General features: G+C 37.2%; 1 protein-coding gene across 4 annotated transcripts in view; it reads left to right on the plus strand.

Moving 5' to 3' along the window:
* The first annotated feature begins 1,779 nt into the window (after positions 1 to 1,779).
* ckap5 (cytoskeleton associated protein 5) overlaps positions 1,780 to 16,123 on the plus strand; it is a 35,929-nt gene continuing 21,585 nt past the window's right edge. For 3 of the 4 annotated variants that reach the window (XM_088416941.1, XM_088416943.1, XM_088416944.1), the window contains exons 1-17: positions 1,780 to 1,916; positions 4,561 to 4,658; positions 4,833 to 5,026; positions 6,050 to 6,256; positions 6,481 to 6,652; positions 6,745 to 6,871; positions 8,486 to 8,586; positions 10,240 to 10,353; positions 11,254 to 11,358; positions 11,479 to 11,568; positions 13,150 to 13,314; positions 13,923 to 14,051; positions 14,122 to 14,280; positions 14,432 to 14,533; positions 15,028 to 15,138; positions 15,333 to 15,425; positions 15,569 to 15,754. In XM_088416941.1, coding sequence (XP_088273067.1) covers positions 4,602 to 4,658; positions 4,833 to 5,026; positions 6,050 to 6,256; positions 6,481 to 6,652; positions 6,745 to 6,871; positions 8,486 to 8,586; positions 10,240 to 10,353; positions 11,254 to 11,358; positions 11,479 to 11,568; positions 13,150 to 13,314; positions 13,923 to 14,051; positions 14,122 to 14,280; positions 14,432 to 14,533; positions 15,028 to 15,138; positions 15,333 to 15,425; positions 15,569 to 15,754 — 2,112 coding nt within the window. In that variant the 5' untranslated portion in view covers positions 1,780 to 1,916; positions 4,561 to 4,601. The remainder of the gene's footprint in view (positions 1,917 to 4,560; positions 4,659 to 4,832; positions 5,027 to 6,049; positions 6,257 to 6,480; positions 6,653 to 6,744; positions 6,872 to 8,485; positions 8,587 to 10,239; positions 10,354 to 11,253; positions 11,359 to 11,478; positions 11,569 to 13,149; positions 13,315 to 13,922; positions 14,052 to 14,121; positions 14,281 to 14,431; positions 14,534 to 15,027; positions 15,139 to 15,332; positions 15,426 to 15,568; positions 15,755 to 16,123) is intronic. The other variant, XM_088416942.1, reaches the window with a different exon arrangement.

Here is a 16,123-nt window from a genome sequence, read left to right on the forward strand (position 1 = left end):
AAGACTGGAGTTTGAGACCTATTTCTTAGGTGTAGGTACACTTTGAAGTGGTTGCCAGCCAATCACAGGGCGCACAAAGATGAACAAACATTTACTCACACAAATCACTTAAGGACAATTTAGAGCGTCCAATTCACCGACCATGCATGTTTTTGGAATGTGGAAGGAAACTGGAGTGCTCTAAGAAAAGCCATGTAGGCACAGGGTGAACATACCAACTCCACACAGGAAGGCTGGATCCAGATATGCCGCCAAAGACGCTAATGCCGTTGACGTTAAGAGAGGGAAGTCAGTTGTTTCTGGACAGAATTTGGCTGAACTACTTCTGCCTAGCAACATGTTTGTGGATAAATAAAATCACATTATGCATATTTGTGTACTGGTATTTTTTATACTATATCCAGCTGTATGGACAGAATTTGATTTCTACTAGAGGGGAAAATTATCCGGATTTAAATTGCCCTGGTTGTCCTTACATTTCACCCGGATGGTGACATCTGGTCAAAATTTCACATGGCATGACTACTTCATTATCACACTATCAGGTGTGTGCCATCCCTTGGCTGAAATACTGTGAGGATGATGTGGGGCAAAAATGACCCAAAAATGGTCAAAATACTGCAGAAGGGTTGATTTTTACTTGTGTCCATTCTAAGATTGTCATTGTTCAAAAACATATACAGACACGTGTAAAAGCTCCTCGGAAAAATTGCAAGTGGTTTGGGTTGTGGTTTAAAGGAGAAGCATATTTGGCAGTGATCAAATACTGTATGTTGCTACAGTATGAGCTGTCATATTACAAACATTATGAAATATTGCCAACTTCTGCATAATTGTTTGTTGTGATGGGTAAAATATGGAGTTTAAGGTTTACAGTGTCTTGTTAATAACTACTGTGTAATATATATTACAAGGAGAGTGACAAACATACTGTACATATAATTTAATACAGTGGAGTGCAGGTAGGGCTTTCATAGTTTTATCAGTAACCAGTATCCTAAGCACTGGTTGGACAATTGAAGACCCTACAATTTTAATTATACACACACACACACACACACACACACACACACACACACACACACACACACACACACACACACACACACACACACACACACACATATATATATATATATATATATATATATATATATATATATATATATATATATATATATATATATATATATATGTATACACACAAGCAATCAACATAACTGTGTGTGTACATACAGTTGCATACAAAAACGCAACGTAGTCAAATTTCAAGATGTTCTAACTCGTTTCATGTTTATTTTCCTAGACCAATTAAAAAGTTCCTCTATTGAAAGTTACCCCCTTAGGGTGGGGTTTTGGTTCAAATTTGACCAATCGGTGTTCGACTTTTGACACAAGAAATACATGTCCCCAACGCCCATATAAATACAATAAATAAGATGCGCGCGATTCTTGTAACAGTAGCTGATCAGTGGTACAGTATATTATAATCTATTTATAAAACGAATAAATAAATTAAAAAATAATTACCGAGTATGGAATCATAATAACAACGCTCAGACTCGCCCATTCTTTCTCCGCCCTTGGAGACGATTCAAATTAAAACAAGTTGGATTTAACGAACAGCGTTACACCGGAAGTGGCGAATACCATAGCGTTAATTGATTGAAATTCTCTCCCAAATATGCACCATATTTTGAAAAACAGAGCATAATGTCATAATAACATAGTCAACACTAAATACAAGAGAGTTTAGTTCTCTAGCACGTGGTCCAGTGTGTAGTTTTTTTTATTATTCCCCGGATGTTGCATTTTGAGTCGATCGAGGTGGGTAAATCTCGATCGAGGTGGTTGCATTTCACGTCAGTCTCACCACCCGACGTCTAGCATCACGGTCTCCAAGAACCCATAAACAGGTATTTGTTCAATATAAAAGTAATAGGTGTCTCTTCTTGGTTAAAGGGTGTATTCGGCAGATTGACAGTGCCATAGATTAGCGGGTTTTAGTTGAGAGGCATTGCGTTGATAGGCCTGTTTGTGTTGGCGCCGATGGTTAGCTCGTAGAGCAGCTAAAGGTGGCTATCGTCCGCAGTGAACAAAACGCGTCTTCCGTGGCAGCTACACGGTTGGCATATACTGTACATCAAAGCTTGTTCACTTTTTATTTATTTCTTCAACATTCGTTGCTTAGTAAGGGTATACGAGTAGGTCTTGCTTTTCCAGTCGAAATGTCTTCACCATGAATGAACGGTGATGCGCGCTAGCTTGCTTGTCACTGTTGATGTTGAGTGCATGACGTTCACCCGCTTAAAAAAACAAACCAAATGCAAAACGTCTTAAAACTGTTCCAACAAACAGTTAACAATGTATCATAACACCCGATCCATGGAACAAAGTGGTGTTGCAGGTCTGAGTGAATTCACAACACTGGCGCCAGGCCGTGCGAAATTTTGTACCTCCAAAATAGTCACTTATCAGGCGACCTAAAAACTGCACGTTCCTTCAACCATTGATATTGCATAATCAAAAAGCCGAAGTCATAATCCACAATGTACATGAGTTCGCTATTTGTATAACTAACACCTACACGCGTGAACTTAGAAGTGCTGATTTAATTTGAAATTAAATTAACTAAACTGAATGTGTATATTTGTTCCGTCTTCTAGTATGCGTGTGCGTGAGAGATTCACCTGTTAAAAGCACTATATTATAGTGTTTAGATATCGGTATTAGTGTAAGGGCTTTCTTTACAAAACTACATCAGATGTTTGTTATTCTGACTCTAATGTGGTATTAGTGTAATGGTTTTGTGTACACAACTACTTTAAATGTTTGTTGTTCTGATTATAATGTGGTCAAGTTTATTTCTGCTTTTACTAAAGGTTTCTTCAATGTATCTAACAAAACAAGCAGGCCACTTAACTCTCATCTTTAGTTGTCTGAGGGTGTCTGTGATCGTGGATTTAACTAATTCTTAGCATCTAGGCTAACTAGCATAATTTAATAATATAAAGTTAAAGTTCTTATTTTACCATGTCACTCTATGTGCAATGTCAAAACATGTAAAAAAAACAAAATAAGCAAAGTGCATTCGTGACATAATAGCATATAATAATAATAATCTCTCTAGTCTACTCTTCATGTGCTCTAAATGTTGAGTCTGGATCTTTGTAACTTGTCACAAATAGAAGGTAAGAGGCAAAACACATCATGAGCCGGAAGAAAAATGAACAGATACTTAGTTACCTGTTTGCCAGAGTGCAGAGTGATATGGTTGATTTGATGTGTGTGTGTGTGTGTATATATATATATATATATATATATATATATATATATATATATATATATATATATATATACACACACACACACCGTGTATTTATTTGATGCTGACTAAACTAGGCCGTTTTGAGAAAAAACATTTTTATTTCATTAATTGGATTAGGGTTAGCGTTGCCACAGGAAGGCAAGAACAAAAGCCAAATACATGCCCAAAAATTAATAGTGCTCTTCCAAGGTATGGTGTGATTTTCTGAGTTCTTCTTGGGTCAACTTCATTTTATTTAAGATAAGCATGTAGTGTTTCTCAAATTTTGGCGAACTGAAGTGTGGAACCTTAGGGAGATTCACCTTTAGAAGTTCCTCACCAAACCGTTTTTGCTTGATGGACCTTAATCAATATAAAATGGGAAGTAATGCCCCACCATTACCACACATTCATTCATTAAGTGCTAATGCTTTTGAGTGCAAGGAGTGGGGTCAAGTAGCTAAGTCATGCCGTTGAAGACATGACCATATTTTGAGACGTTCTGCATGAACTCCATTTTGAAACAGATATACAGTAACATTAAAGAAATTGAAGACTTATAAATAGATTTTAAAAAAAGTACTGTCAATCAAAATGACCTGGAACACTGTAAGTTATGCAAGAAATAAAACAATGTATGATAAAATGTAAACACTTTTAACTGACCTATGTGCACAAATGTGCTAAGACTAAGTTATAGTATTAAACATTTTTTATGTTCATAAATTTGTAACACAGGAATCCTAACTTCATCATGCACTCCAATCCACCCTCACAATAAGTGAAATCCACAATATAGAAATACCAGATTTAAATAGTCCATAAGCATGTTTTTTTTAGCAGCTACTACAGCAGGTACAGTAGCAGCAAATGCCAGACAAATTAAAGTGAATTCTTGCTATGCCCTTTAGGATGCAATTCACATTAGCATGTCTATGTTTTGAAGGTATATACAAATTTCCACTGCTGCTCTGATCATCTCAACGCTGTCTCAATCTGTAACAATTGCAAAAGTTCTGGTAATTGTTCATCTGTGAATTGGGGATAGAAGTAGTTTTTCTACAAATAAAATGTATTGACGTTAACCTGAGTTTCAACTGTACACTCAAATGCAAAAGTCTTGACTTTGTTTTTAACGGCTGAAAGGCTTCACTGGTTTCACACTTTTACTTAGTTGTTATAAGCTGATGAATAGATGGTTTATCCATATTCTACTGAGTTTAGCTATCCTTAAAATTGTGTTGATTTTCCAGTTGAGTACCTTTTGGGGAAGCCTGCCGCTGCAAGTGGCAAAATGGGGGACGATAATGAATGGATGAAGCTTCCCATTGACCAGAAATGCGAACATAAGGTACTTGTTTTCTGATAATTGTCTGGTGAAATGATGCTCCATACCAGTGGTTCTTAGCCTTTGTACCTTTTTTTGTGGGGTATTGGCCACCCAAAATGTAGGACTAGACTTGAGCTAGGATCCAAAATCCAGTTTGTGCATTTATACATTTACTGTGAACCTTTTGATTTCCAGGTGTGGAAAGCCCGTCTAAACGGTTATGAAGAAGCGCTGCAGTTGTTCAATAGGATAGATGATGAAAAGAGTCCAGAGTGGGGGAAGTACCTCGGCCTGATAAAGAAGTTTGTCACAGAGTCAAATGCAGTTGTGCAGCTTAAAGGCCTTGAAGCAGCCCTGGCCTACATTGAGAATGCCCACGTTGCTGTCAAGTAAGTAATGAAAAGTTCAGTTCCAAAATCCTTAAATAAATAAGAAATGCAGCTATTAAAAAAAAAATGCAGTGATTAAAGTGTTTTAAACTTATGGACATTGAATATGAATGTATTTTGGTGCCAAACACAAAAAGGTCTCAAAATAATTCATACAACAGGGTCTGAAAGTTTGCTGTGCCCAAAGCCACAATTCAAAGATTCAAAGAGATTTATTGTCACATGTCACAATTGAGCCAAGGTGTGATGGCCCTGTCATAACTTAAACTGGCCACGGTATATACTGTGACACAGGTGTTAAACTCCTGCCTTTGAGGGCTGACATCCTGCATGCTTTCTAACTTTGATTCTCAAACACCCCTTATTCAAATGAATAAGACCATTTTCAAGTGCCTGCAGAGCTTACTAATGAGCTAATCATTTGAATCGGGTGTGTTGAGGAGCGAAAACCTGACAAACCGCTGAATCGAGGTCTGGAATTCGACACATACAGTATGTAATGCAGTAGCATAAAAGTTGTGATGACTTTATTTTGTATACAATTGCATTTCTGGATTACCGTCTATTCACCTCAGTAGAGTCAATGTATTGCTGCTGCTCAAATTAATGATAATAAAAAAAATTGATTAGTGTTATATTCCACTGTAATTATACAGGAGAATGCACGGTTAATACAGTACAAGCCTCGAAACTAAAAGGCTTGCATAGTAAATTTAATTCGTAAATTCAAATGTAAACACGTGGACTCAATAAATTGAGAATCAATCGCCTGCTGACTGTCCCAAATTGCATTTGAACGACAGTTCATTTGTGTACAACCCAGTCAACCGCTGTGCAACTAATTTATGCGTCTTGCACGTGGCACCGTGGCAAACTGGTTTGCATGTTCACCTTGTATGCAGTAGTTTTGTGTTCGCTTCTGGCTCCGGCCTTCCTGTGTGGAGTTTGCATTATTCTTGTACATAAGTACTGTATTCGTTATTAGATCTGAAAAGACATGGAGCTGATTTTTCTTTTTTACAGAACAACAGGTGATGTGGTGTCAGGGGTCGTGACCAAAGTGTTTAACCAGCCAAAGGCCCGGGCTAAAGAGCTAGGCACGGAAATCTGTCTGATGTACATTGAGATTGAAAAAGCCGAGGTGGTGCAAGATGAGCTTCTGAAAGGGCTGGACAACAAGAACCCCAAAATAGTTGTGGCCTGTATTGAGACTCTCAGGAAAGCTCTAAGGTCAGTTTTGTTTTGCCCCATAGAGAATATCACTGTAAAGAAAACACATTTTATGACATTTTTTATTTCATCATTTGGTTTGCAAAAAGCCAGTTGAGATATTTGTGAAGATAAGTCGAACTTGTATCTACTTGAGATGTGTGACTACTACAGTCAATCTACCCATTGAAACAATGTTCTCAAAACTTAAATATATGAATAATTTTTCCTCGGGTGTCTTTCAGTGAGTTTGGATCCAAGATCATGACTTTGAAGCCGATAGTGAAGGTTTTACCCAAACAGTTTGAGTCCAGAGAGAAGGCAGTGCGAGACGAGGCAAAGCTGCTTGCTGTCGAAATCTACAAATGGATTCGAGATGCTTTGAGACCTTCTCTGCAGAATATCAACTCTGTGCTGGTGGGACATGATCATCTCTGGAAACAAACCCCACTGAAACTACTTTTTGAACTAGTGCATTAAATGACACTGTGTCATTGCCTCATCTGCAGCTGAAGGAGCTTGAAGAGGAGTGGGTGAAGTTACCTTCAAGCCCACCCAAGCAAAGCAGGTTCCTGCGCTCCCAACAAGACTTAAAGGCCAAGTTTCAACAACAACAAGCACAAGGAGAAGAATCTGGTATTTTAAAATAACAAACAAACAAAAAAAAAAAACATTGCTAATGAATGTTGCGCGAATTGTACTTTGTTTTTACTTAACAATGTAGTTCAATCAATATTGCTTATAATATTCATTCTTGCAATTTAATGTAGTTGTTTTTTTGTTGTTGTTTTTTTTTGCTATGGTTCTGGGCTCCAACTAAAGTTTTTCACGCGTGCACCAAATTTTTCTTGATTGCTCCAACACTGAAGGTAGTTGCACCTAGGCATGGCACGAAAACAGTTTCTGATGGCATACTAACCTTTAGCAAAAAAAATCACGGTACTGAATTAAACTTTTTGCTGTACAGTATAAGCATTTTTCTACATTATAGAAAGTTTTATTTTTAAACAAAATATAAAAGACATAATTTGTGACAATAACAAACATTTACCATGCTAAATTAAATAAATAAAATCAAAACAAACTTTTGTTGACCATTAAACGTATACATGAATTCTATCTGATTGAACACATCCAATTTAAACAGAAATATGGGCACTTACTTAATTTGAAATTAACTACCATTGAATGATGGCAGTTTTTTTTTTAAATTATTATTAATCAAACATTCAACTACTATGTTTATGAATTAATAGTGCAATGTGGAATCTGCCATTTCATCTTGACAAGAGTCTATTTCCCCATTCACGCTTGGTTTGTCTTGCTTTCTCTCTCTTGCTCACTCACCACTAGCTCATAACCTACTTGCAACGATACCTGCTGTTTTTCGAAAACCGAAAACTTACACCATAGCCGACTTTATTTGTTTGGACGGGAGGTAAAGTTGGATTTTTTTCCCCCACCTTGTTAAGCCACACTCGAGCAGGCTGGACAGCTTGTGTCCTACCTACTGTAGAGCGATAGCATATAAAATGCTCCGTGAAAGTAGCATATGATAACATGTTAGCCACGTTGCCCACAGTAGTTAGCCACAGGAGCAAAATTATTTTGATACTAAAGACCACAAAGCAGTAAATGGCCAATATGATTTTCCTGCCGCAATGAGACTCAATGGGAGGAGGCGCCCACTGCACACTGCAATTGCCCGTAAAGGCTTACAACGCGGCAGAGGAAAGAAAACAAAACAACCGAACGCTTTTGACAGATTTGGACGGATTTAAATAACTGACTTTTAAAAGTCCGAATATTGGCACATGCTTTGTTGTACCAAACTTTTTAATCGCATCACATGCAGCTGCCGTCTTATACAAATTCTTGAACAATTTATCTGAATTTTCATATTTTTTAAAATTTCTCAAGAATATCACAACCAATAATTCTCTCAATGACTCTGTGTAAATAAAATATTTTTATTTATGTTTTTATGGTCACGTAAGAAAAAAATCAGTTCACCCACGAGCCCTTATTGAGCATAGGCAACAGCCCTGTGGATGATATATTGTGCAAAAATGTAGACGTTTAAATGCAATTCCAGCTTTTCAAAAAAAAAAAGCCACAAAAAGGCTGTTTCTGCTATTTTTATTTGCAAGAAAGAAATCTAAGAATGAGTTTTAATCAAGTTTTGTTATGCAAATTTTAAGTGTTGTTAAACCCGTCTGATTGGTTTCCCTTGTAACCTGCTTTTTACAGAAGATGAAGAGGAAGAAGCAGTGGCATCAATGGACCCTTATGAGCTAATGGAAGCTGTGGATATTCTTTCCAAGATACCCAAAGACTTTTATGATAAAATTGTGAGTAAAGTTACCTTAACAATGTACAAAACCCATTTTGCCATTTTCAGCAATAAAATGTTAATATTTAGCCTACAATTGATCTGAGAACTGTGTATGGGATGAGATACTGTACAAATCCCACAAGATGAGATATCTCACAAGATTGAGTCCACGAGAACGAGATATAACACTTGCAAAATTTTCAAAAAACAAAAATAACTGCTAATATCAACTTTCAAATTTCAAAAGGATTTTTTGATTGAGCAGGCTGCAATAAAGTATCTTAAGTTTTTCCATATCCTGCTGCAATAACCAAAGATGCAGGTGAGATTTCTCAGAATAGATGAACATGAACAAAATAAAACACTTCCTTTTCACACGCTGCTTCAAGAAAAGTAGCAGCTGAGCTCTTTCATAATTCAATGAAAAAATTGTTTAAAGTGCCAAACATTAAATAAAAAAAACATTAATGCAAATATTAACCACAATATTGAGTAACTACAATAGTGATTTTACTTCTGGGCACCACAACGAGCCATCCGTGGTGCAGCAAACTAACATTTGTTTACTTTTCAATGTTCATGTTCTTTTTTAGAAATACAAGCATGTCAACATTATCAGGGTTCAATTTTTCTCTTTGGGCAGTAAATATACCACCTGCTGTGGAAAAAGAGATGCTCACTGCCAACTGATGTCGCAGGGATGGAAAGGCGCACTTTTGACATAGCCGCAAGCAAAAGAGTCAGTTGTGATGGCAAAGATACTTGCATCTTTCATGGCATCAATTACCTCAGCTTTGGTTTTCTTGTAAAGTGTTGGAACTACTGTGCGCCTAAAGTGATGTCGTGATGGAGCCTCATTCAGCGGTCAAGGGTGTGTGTGAATAAGCTGCCGAAATCCACTGCCTTCCACTGTCGAGAATGGCTTCATATCGAGCCCGATGTATATACAAATATCCCGTGTTATTTTGGTAGCTCTCGCACTTTATGGGTCCAGTGGCGATGCAAAAGCCTTTCTTATTGACTGCTTGTTAGAACTGTTTTGTAGATTAGGTTAGGTGCATACCGTTACCTACTATACGACTGTAACACTTACACTTGTCCATTGCACTTCTGGCTCAGTAAGCCGTATCCTCCAAAAAAGTGAAAATAAAATGAATCTCGTGGCATGCCGGAGGGAGAAATTTCATGGTGTTCGACCTCGTGAAATCTCATCTTGCGATATCTTGTCCCATCCCTACTGCGAAAAAATAACCAATAACAAAACAAAACAACAACTACAAATAACACCTTTTAAAACATTTTCTCCACTTGCCAGTGACTGAAAATGACTTATGTGCTCAAGGCTCTGTTACAGCTTAGCTTGTGAAAGGCATATGACCAAACCCAGAAAACAGGTCAGTCATGATGGGTCATTACCTCAGCCTTTAGCACACGTGAATTTTCAGTCAACAGCAAGTGGGGAAACCGTGCTTTAAAAAGGTATTAATTGTATGTTAAAAATAATCCAAATATAGACAAAATGTTTATCTTTTACTCCTGAAAATGGATAAATCTGTTTCATATTCCTTAAAGTGTGTCTGCAGTGGTCATATGCACCCCTAAAGTATCGAGGTTATTTATTGCATTCTTCAACTATAATTTAGTTGTAAATTCTGCCTCTTTTCTTCAGGAAGCTAAAAAGTGGCAGGAGAGAAAAGAAGCTCTGGAAGCAGTGGAATCTCTGTCAAAGAATCCAAAACTGGAGAGCGGGGATTACGGAGATCTTGTTAGAGCACTCAAGAAGGTACGTATTGGAGTTGTTTGCCTTGTTCACTTTCGCCTAATGTATTGCTGGGTCTCTATGGTAAGCTAAGAGCAGTGGTTACACTGGTATAGAGATACCAGTCAGTTCAAGTTTAAACCAGCCCGTACAGGTTTTAAAATGTGTTTGCATTTTATTTCACGATAGAAACTTTGGCTTACACACAGTTCTGTGAAAATTTTTGCCACCTTCCTGATTTCTGTATTTGTATGCATATTTATCACTCACAGAGGTTTCACTTCATCAAACCAATATTTAGCTAACACTGAGACAAGCCAAGGATATATAAAGTGAAGTTTCTAAATAACGTATTTTTCGGACTATAAACCGCGACTTTTTCCTCATGATTTGAGCCCGTATCTGCTCAAGGAGTCAGTTTATGAAACAACTATGAAATAGAACTGCAAAGATGTGAATCAATGGCTTTTTAAAATATATTATTAAAAATATATTTAAATATATTTTTAATAATATTCATTTTTGTCATTTTTGCTGCTGCGGCTTATATACCAGTGCGGTTTATAGTCCGGAAAATATGGTCATTAATTTATTTGCAAACATTGCCCCGGTTTCGTGTTAGTCCCCCTTGAGACAAATTGTCATTTAAAAACTGCATTTTGTATATCCTATTACCTCCTATTTGAAAGGAAACCTTTGAGAGTGAAAAATGTGCTACAAACACAAATAAGGGAGGGGGCAAATACTTTTAGCCAGACTAGTTGAGGTAACAACGTGCGTGATACATTTATTATTAATCCTGGGAAACTGCACTCACAGGTATAACCCCCTGTCTTAAAACTAGTTGTATGACAAAGAACAAAAGTATTGTTATTGGAGGCTGTATTACAATTTTCGCATATTGTACTGTCTGATGTGTTATAGGTTGTGGGGAAAGATGCCAATGTCATGCTGGTTTCAATGGCAGCTAAATGTTTGGCTGGACTGGCCTCCGGTCTCAGGAAGAAGTTTGGGACATATGCAGGACAGGTAAGTTGTAAGAATAATTTAGTTGTAAAGCAACACCGGAAAATAGAGAATGATCCAGCATGAATCGAGTGTATTTTATTATTAATGCAAATGAGCCCTAAATAAGAGGTGCAATTGCAGGTTGTTCCAACTATCCTGGAAAAGTTTAAAGAGAAGAAGCTTCAGGTTGTCCAAGCCCTTCAAGAGGCCATCGACGCCATTTTTCTTACAGTAAATATACACCAACTCAAGCACAGAATAACTCATTTAATCACCTGTGAAAAGGGTATTTCAGAAAGTAGTGGTATTTCATGTAAACCATATGCATCGATTACATTAGAAGGACATTCACTGGTTGCAACTTTTTGTGACCCTTTTGAATTTATTTGGCAATCCAGTTTATCATGTAGACTAGTATTCTGTTGAGTTATACACTATAAGTCACGCAATGCTAATGAAATTAAAGGACCAATAACCTGATATTTTATTCTTTCCACTGTGTAATATGTGCATGTAAATGACATGACGCACATTGGGTATTTATTTACTGATTAAATATGAGTTTTATTGTACCGATATTTCTTACCAGGAAGTAAAACACCTTGTTTGCAGATACTGCGCCTCTTACCGTGTGGCCGCCTTGCCCCCTTCATGACATCGGTCAATACCGACGGGCCACGCAACATGCATCCATCATCTTGACCGCTTATTTTCACGATGCTCGTGGCTGATGGAGAATTATCCAATAGCATGAATACGGGGCCAAAAACGTCGTTTTACTGACATTGAAATGCGAACCGGCATCAATAAATCGGTCTCACTAACACGCATTCCTTACATCAAATCAGTCCCTGTGGGAACCAAGTATTCATAACAATAGTTCCGTCTGCGGTTGAATTATTTACTACTGATGTTGTGTCTGTCTGTGTGCCCCCAAACATGTATTTTGTCCACTTCGGCATTTTTTACAGTAAAAAGTTGTAGCAATTAAATGAAACGTTGCTATTTATTTGGCTGAATCTCCTCCTCAGCTCTGGAGCCAAAACTAAACTAAAAGGCATCGTTAAGGCCGGCATGTGTTTTCTCTTGCACATGCCTTGCACTGTCTTGCTCCTGTTGTCATTAAGCGCACCTCAAGCTGTTTTCATCCGCATGGGTGGGGCGAGCGCTGAATAAGCAAGGCATGCTTAGGAATGCATCAATAAAGGAAAATAACATTTTGAGAGTGATAAAGGTGAGAAATCAACTTTGGAACATGGTAAAAAGCCATGAGTTTTCATGTTGTGGCTCCTTTAAGATAACCATCTGAGCATTGAATTATTTATTCGGTCTGTAAATTCCATCTACTTCGAAATGAGGAATTGTTTCCTCCCTATATCATATATATTGTACAGGGATCTTCCTGACCGCTAAGTATTAAAATGCACTGAATATAAAACAAGGCCTTACTTAGGTAGTTGGCAAAAAAGATGTCTTAATTTAATCTGTCAATTCTGAAATGTTAACATGATAAGTAAGATTTTATTATAAATGGTGTCAAATCTCAATTCAAATCGTTAAGTTACTGCATGACGGGTGGTTAAGTCAGGCAATCAAAATAGTGCAACCAACAAAATATTTTTTTTTTTTCTATAAGAGAAGATGCACGCTGCTCCTAACCAACGGTGATAACTTTTTTTTGTATCCGACAAATATTTTTATCACTGTGTAAAAGAAATCAAATCTCATTAATCCTGCTTCCTACTTGTGTTTTGGGAAGTTTTATTTCTGTATTTTTGTACATTTAATGTAATGTGCCACTCTCTCTCCTAGACCACTCTTCAAAATCTGTCTGAGGACGTCCTGGCAGTAATGGATAATAAAAACCCTTCCATAAAGCAGCAAGCCTCTCTTTTTTTGGCCCGCTCTTTTAGACACTGCACTCAAGCCACACTGCCCAAGAGTGTACTCAAACCCTTCTGTGCTGCCCTTGTAAAGGTACTCGCATTCACATTACAGTCTCTGACAAGTCTTGTCTCTTATCATTTGTGTAGAAACAACAACCAATAACCTGACTTTTGTGTCATCCATTAGTTTTAGAAATAGTTTTAAAAACCTTTTGAATTATGTTTGATACTCCAATGAATTTGGTCATTTGGTCACATTTTGGCTAGACAATAATTTTGTCACTTGCAGAGTAATGTGACAGTTGAACAAATGATTGACTTCCAATACAAAAGTATTTTGCACATCATCAGAGATTTAGGTAGTGTTGTAATAGTCTTATTTAATATCTGTAAAACTTCCACAAGTTGGAAGACCGCATTCGTTCAAAATGGATGTGTGTCTGGTCATTACCATTACATTACAATATGAACATAAGAATGTTTTTCATTAGTTTTATTTGACACAAAAATATAATTTATAAGTTTTTGGTATTGAAATGAACTATTGTTTAAAAAAAACAAAACTGGTTTGAAATATCTTTTAGGCGTACTTGAGGTGAACTGTTACCCGAGCCACAAGACTTGTGTCAGAGACTGTGTATAAAGAACATAAGATAAGCCTGATTATCTCCACATCTGTACTTACTTTTTCTCCATCAGCAAGTGAATGACTCTGCTCCAGAAGTGCGTGATGCGGCCTTTGAAGCTTTGGGGACTGCCATGAAAGTGGTTGGCGAGAAAGCTGTGAACCCTTACCTGGCTGATTTGGATAAGCTAAAACTTGATAAGGTGAAATTATTATAATCAGTCAAACAGTTGAGCCTTGTTACTTATGTGTTCCTGGGTTGTTTGATGACAGATAAAAGAGTGTGCTGATAAAGTAGAACTTCCTGGAGGGAAGAAAGCTACGGGAAGTGGACGAGCTGTAGAAAAAAAGCCAGCCTCTAAAGTATCCCCTGAAGCCCAAACTAAAACCTCTGCCCCACCTAAGAAGACCTCAGCTGCAGCCACCAGCAAGGTAACATCTTCACTTTGTCATAGTTTAATTGTTGGATCATGGAGTATGGCTTGAACTTAAACCACTTGAACTACCCTGAGACATTGGTTAACTGTATAGATGATAGCTATACATTGTGAACACCCCCCCCCCCCCCCTTTTTTTTTTTAAGCAGTCTGCTGGACCACCAAAGAAAGGCAAAGTAGTTTCTGCTGCCAGTGGGAAACCCAAAAAGAACACTGAAAGTAAAGACTTCACAGAAAGCGAACTGTCGGTAAGTCTGAACCTTTAGAGCTTTATGGCATTTCATTGCTCACAATAGCTTTGGTGTTGTCCAGTGACAAGCTATCCGCCTATTTTTTCACTCGCTTATCTGATTTTCAGTATGCATTTGTCTAAAGTACCGTTACTATCCTGAAGTGGCCACCTAATGAATCCATTGCTGCTCCTAGCCATAAGTACTTAATATTTTTTTTAATTATGTAAGCTAATGATGTTTGAGTCGTGGCGTTCGATTTCGCGATCTCTTATCTTACGAGATCTTGTCCCATCCCTTACACGCACACACACAAAGCGTTCCCTTGTTTTTCGCTGGACCACCAAAGCCAAAAAGTGTTGATTACCTTATTTGGTTTGCATTAAAGAAAATGCCTTATGCAGTTTTTGTTTTATTTATTCATTTTTTGTAAGGAGTAATGACTTATAATGTTTTGTAACTTGACACTGATCCCCATAAGAAACATTTTACCGTTCACATTTTTATTTCAGATTGAGGTGTGTGAAGAGCGGGCAGCCGAAGTACTTCCTGCATCCTGTCTTGAACAGTTGGACTCAGCTAACTGGAAAGAGAGACTTGCCAGTATGGAGGAATTTCAGAGGGTAGGCTTTTTTTGTTTTGTAAATTTGATCATTTTAAGTATTAAGCATATTTACAACATAATACACACACACACAATTTTAAACATTTAATGTCAATAGTTACTATTTATTTGTTTTAAAGGTTTTTGTAGCCTGAATGAAAATCCAATGCCACAATGCCTAAAGAATATTAATTGATGGATGTTTCTTTCAAGGCTGTTGAGACAATGGATAAGATATCGATGCCATGCCAGGCCTTAGTCAAGATGTTGGCCAAGAAACCAGGCTGGAAGGAGACGAACTTCCAGGTAACCATTGTATTATATTCACCACAATTAGTTTTGAATCTAAATTTGACAACTAAGCAATATGTTAAAATGATGACGCGTTTATATTTTCGAGTCTTTGTGATTGAAATTAATTACGATGTTTTGGGCTGTTCTCTCTTAAGGTCATGCAGATGAAGTTGCATATAGTGGCCCTTATTGCCCAGAGGGGCCAGTTTTCAAAGACATCCGCCTCTATAGTTTTGGATGGCTTGGTGGATAAGGTTGGTGATATTAAATGTGGTGGAAATGCCAAGGAGGGAATGACTGCAATTGGCGAGGCCTGTTCACTTCCATGGACTGCCGAACAGGTTCTTACTTTTTAAAACCATTTAAAAAACATTTTAAACACAGAAAGCAGGAAAGAGTAATGCTGTGTTTTAATCCACTATGGACATAGTTTTTACTATGTTTTTTTGTGTCACAATCATATTCATAACAGATTCAGCATTTTCTCGTTTTCCTTGTCTTTAGACAAGATACTTGTTTGCTGCTATACCCAGTGTAAATTTAATAAAAACTGATTTTTGAGGGTGACAAATTAATTAGTTCTGACATTTTTATACTTTAAAAACAAAACAAACCAAAAAAACAACAACCTTTCTTCAGGTCTTTGGGATTAACCTTCAAAAAATGTACTCCCAGAAAATAGGACCTACAATTAAGTTTTGATTTGGAGA

This window comes from Hippichthys cyanospilos, chromosome 6, assembly GCF_059441005.1.
Source record: "Hippichthys cyanospilos isolate Australia breed blue-spotted pipefish chromosome 6, RoL_Hcya_1.0, whole genome shotgun sequence".
Taxonomy (NCBI): domain Eukaryota; kingdom Metazoa; phylum Chordata; class Actinopteri; order Syngnathiformes; family Syngnathidae; genus Hippichthys; species Hippichthys cyanospilos.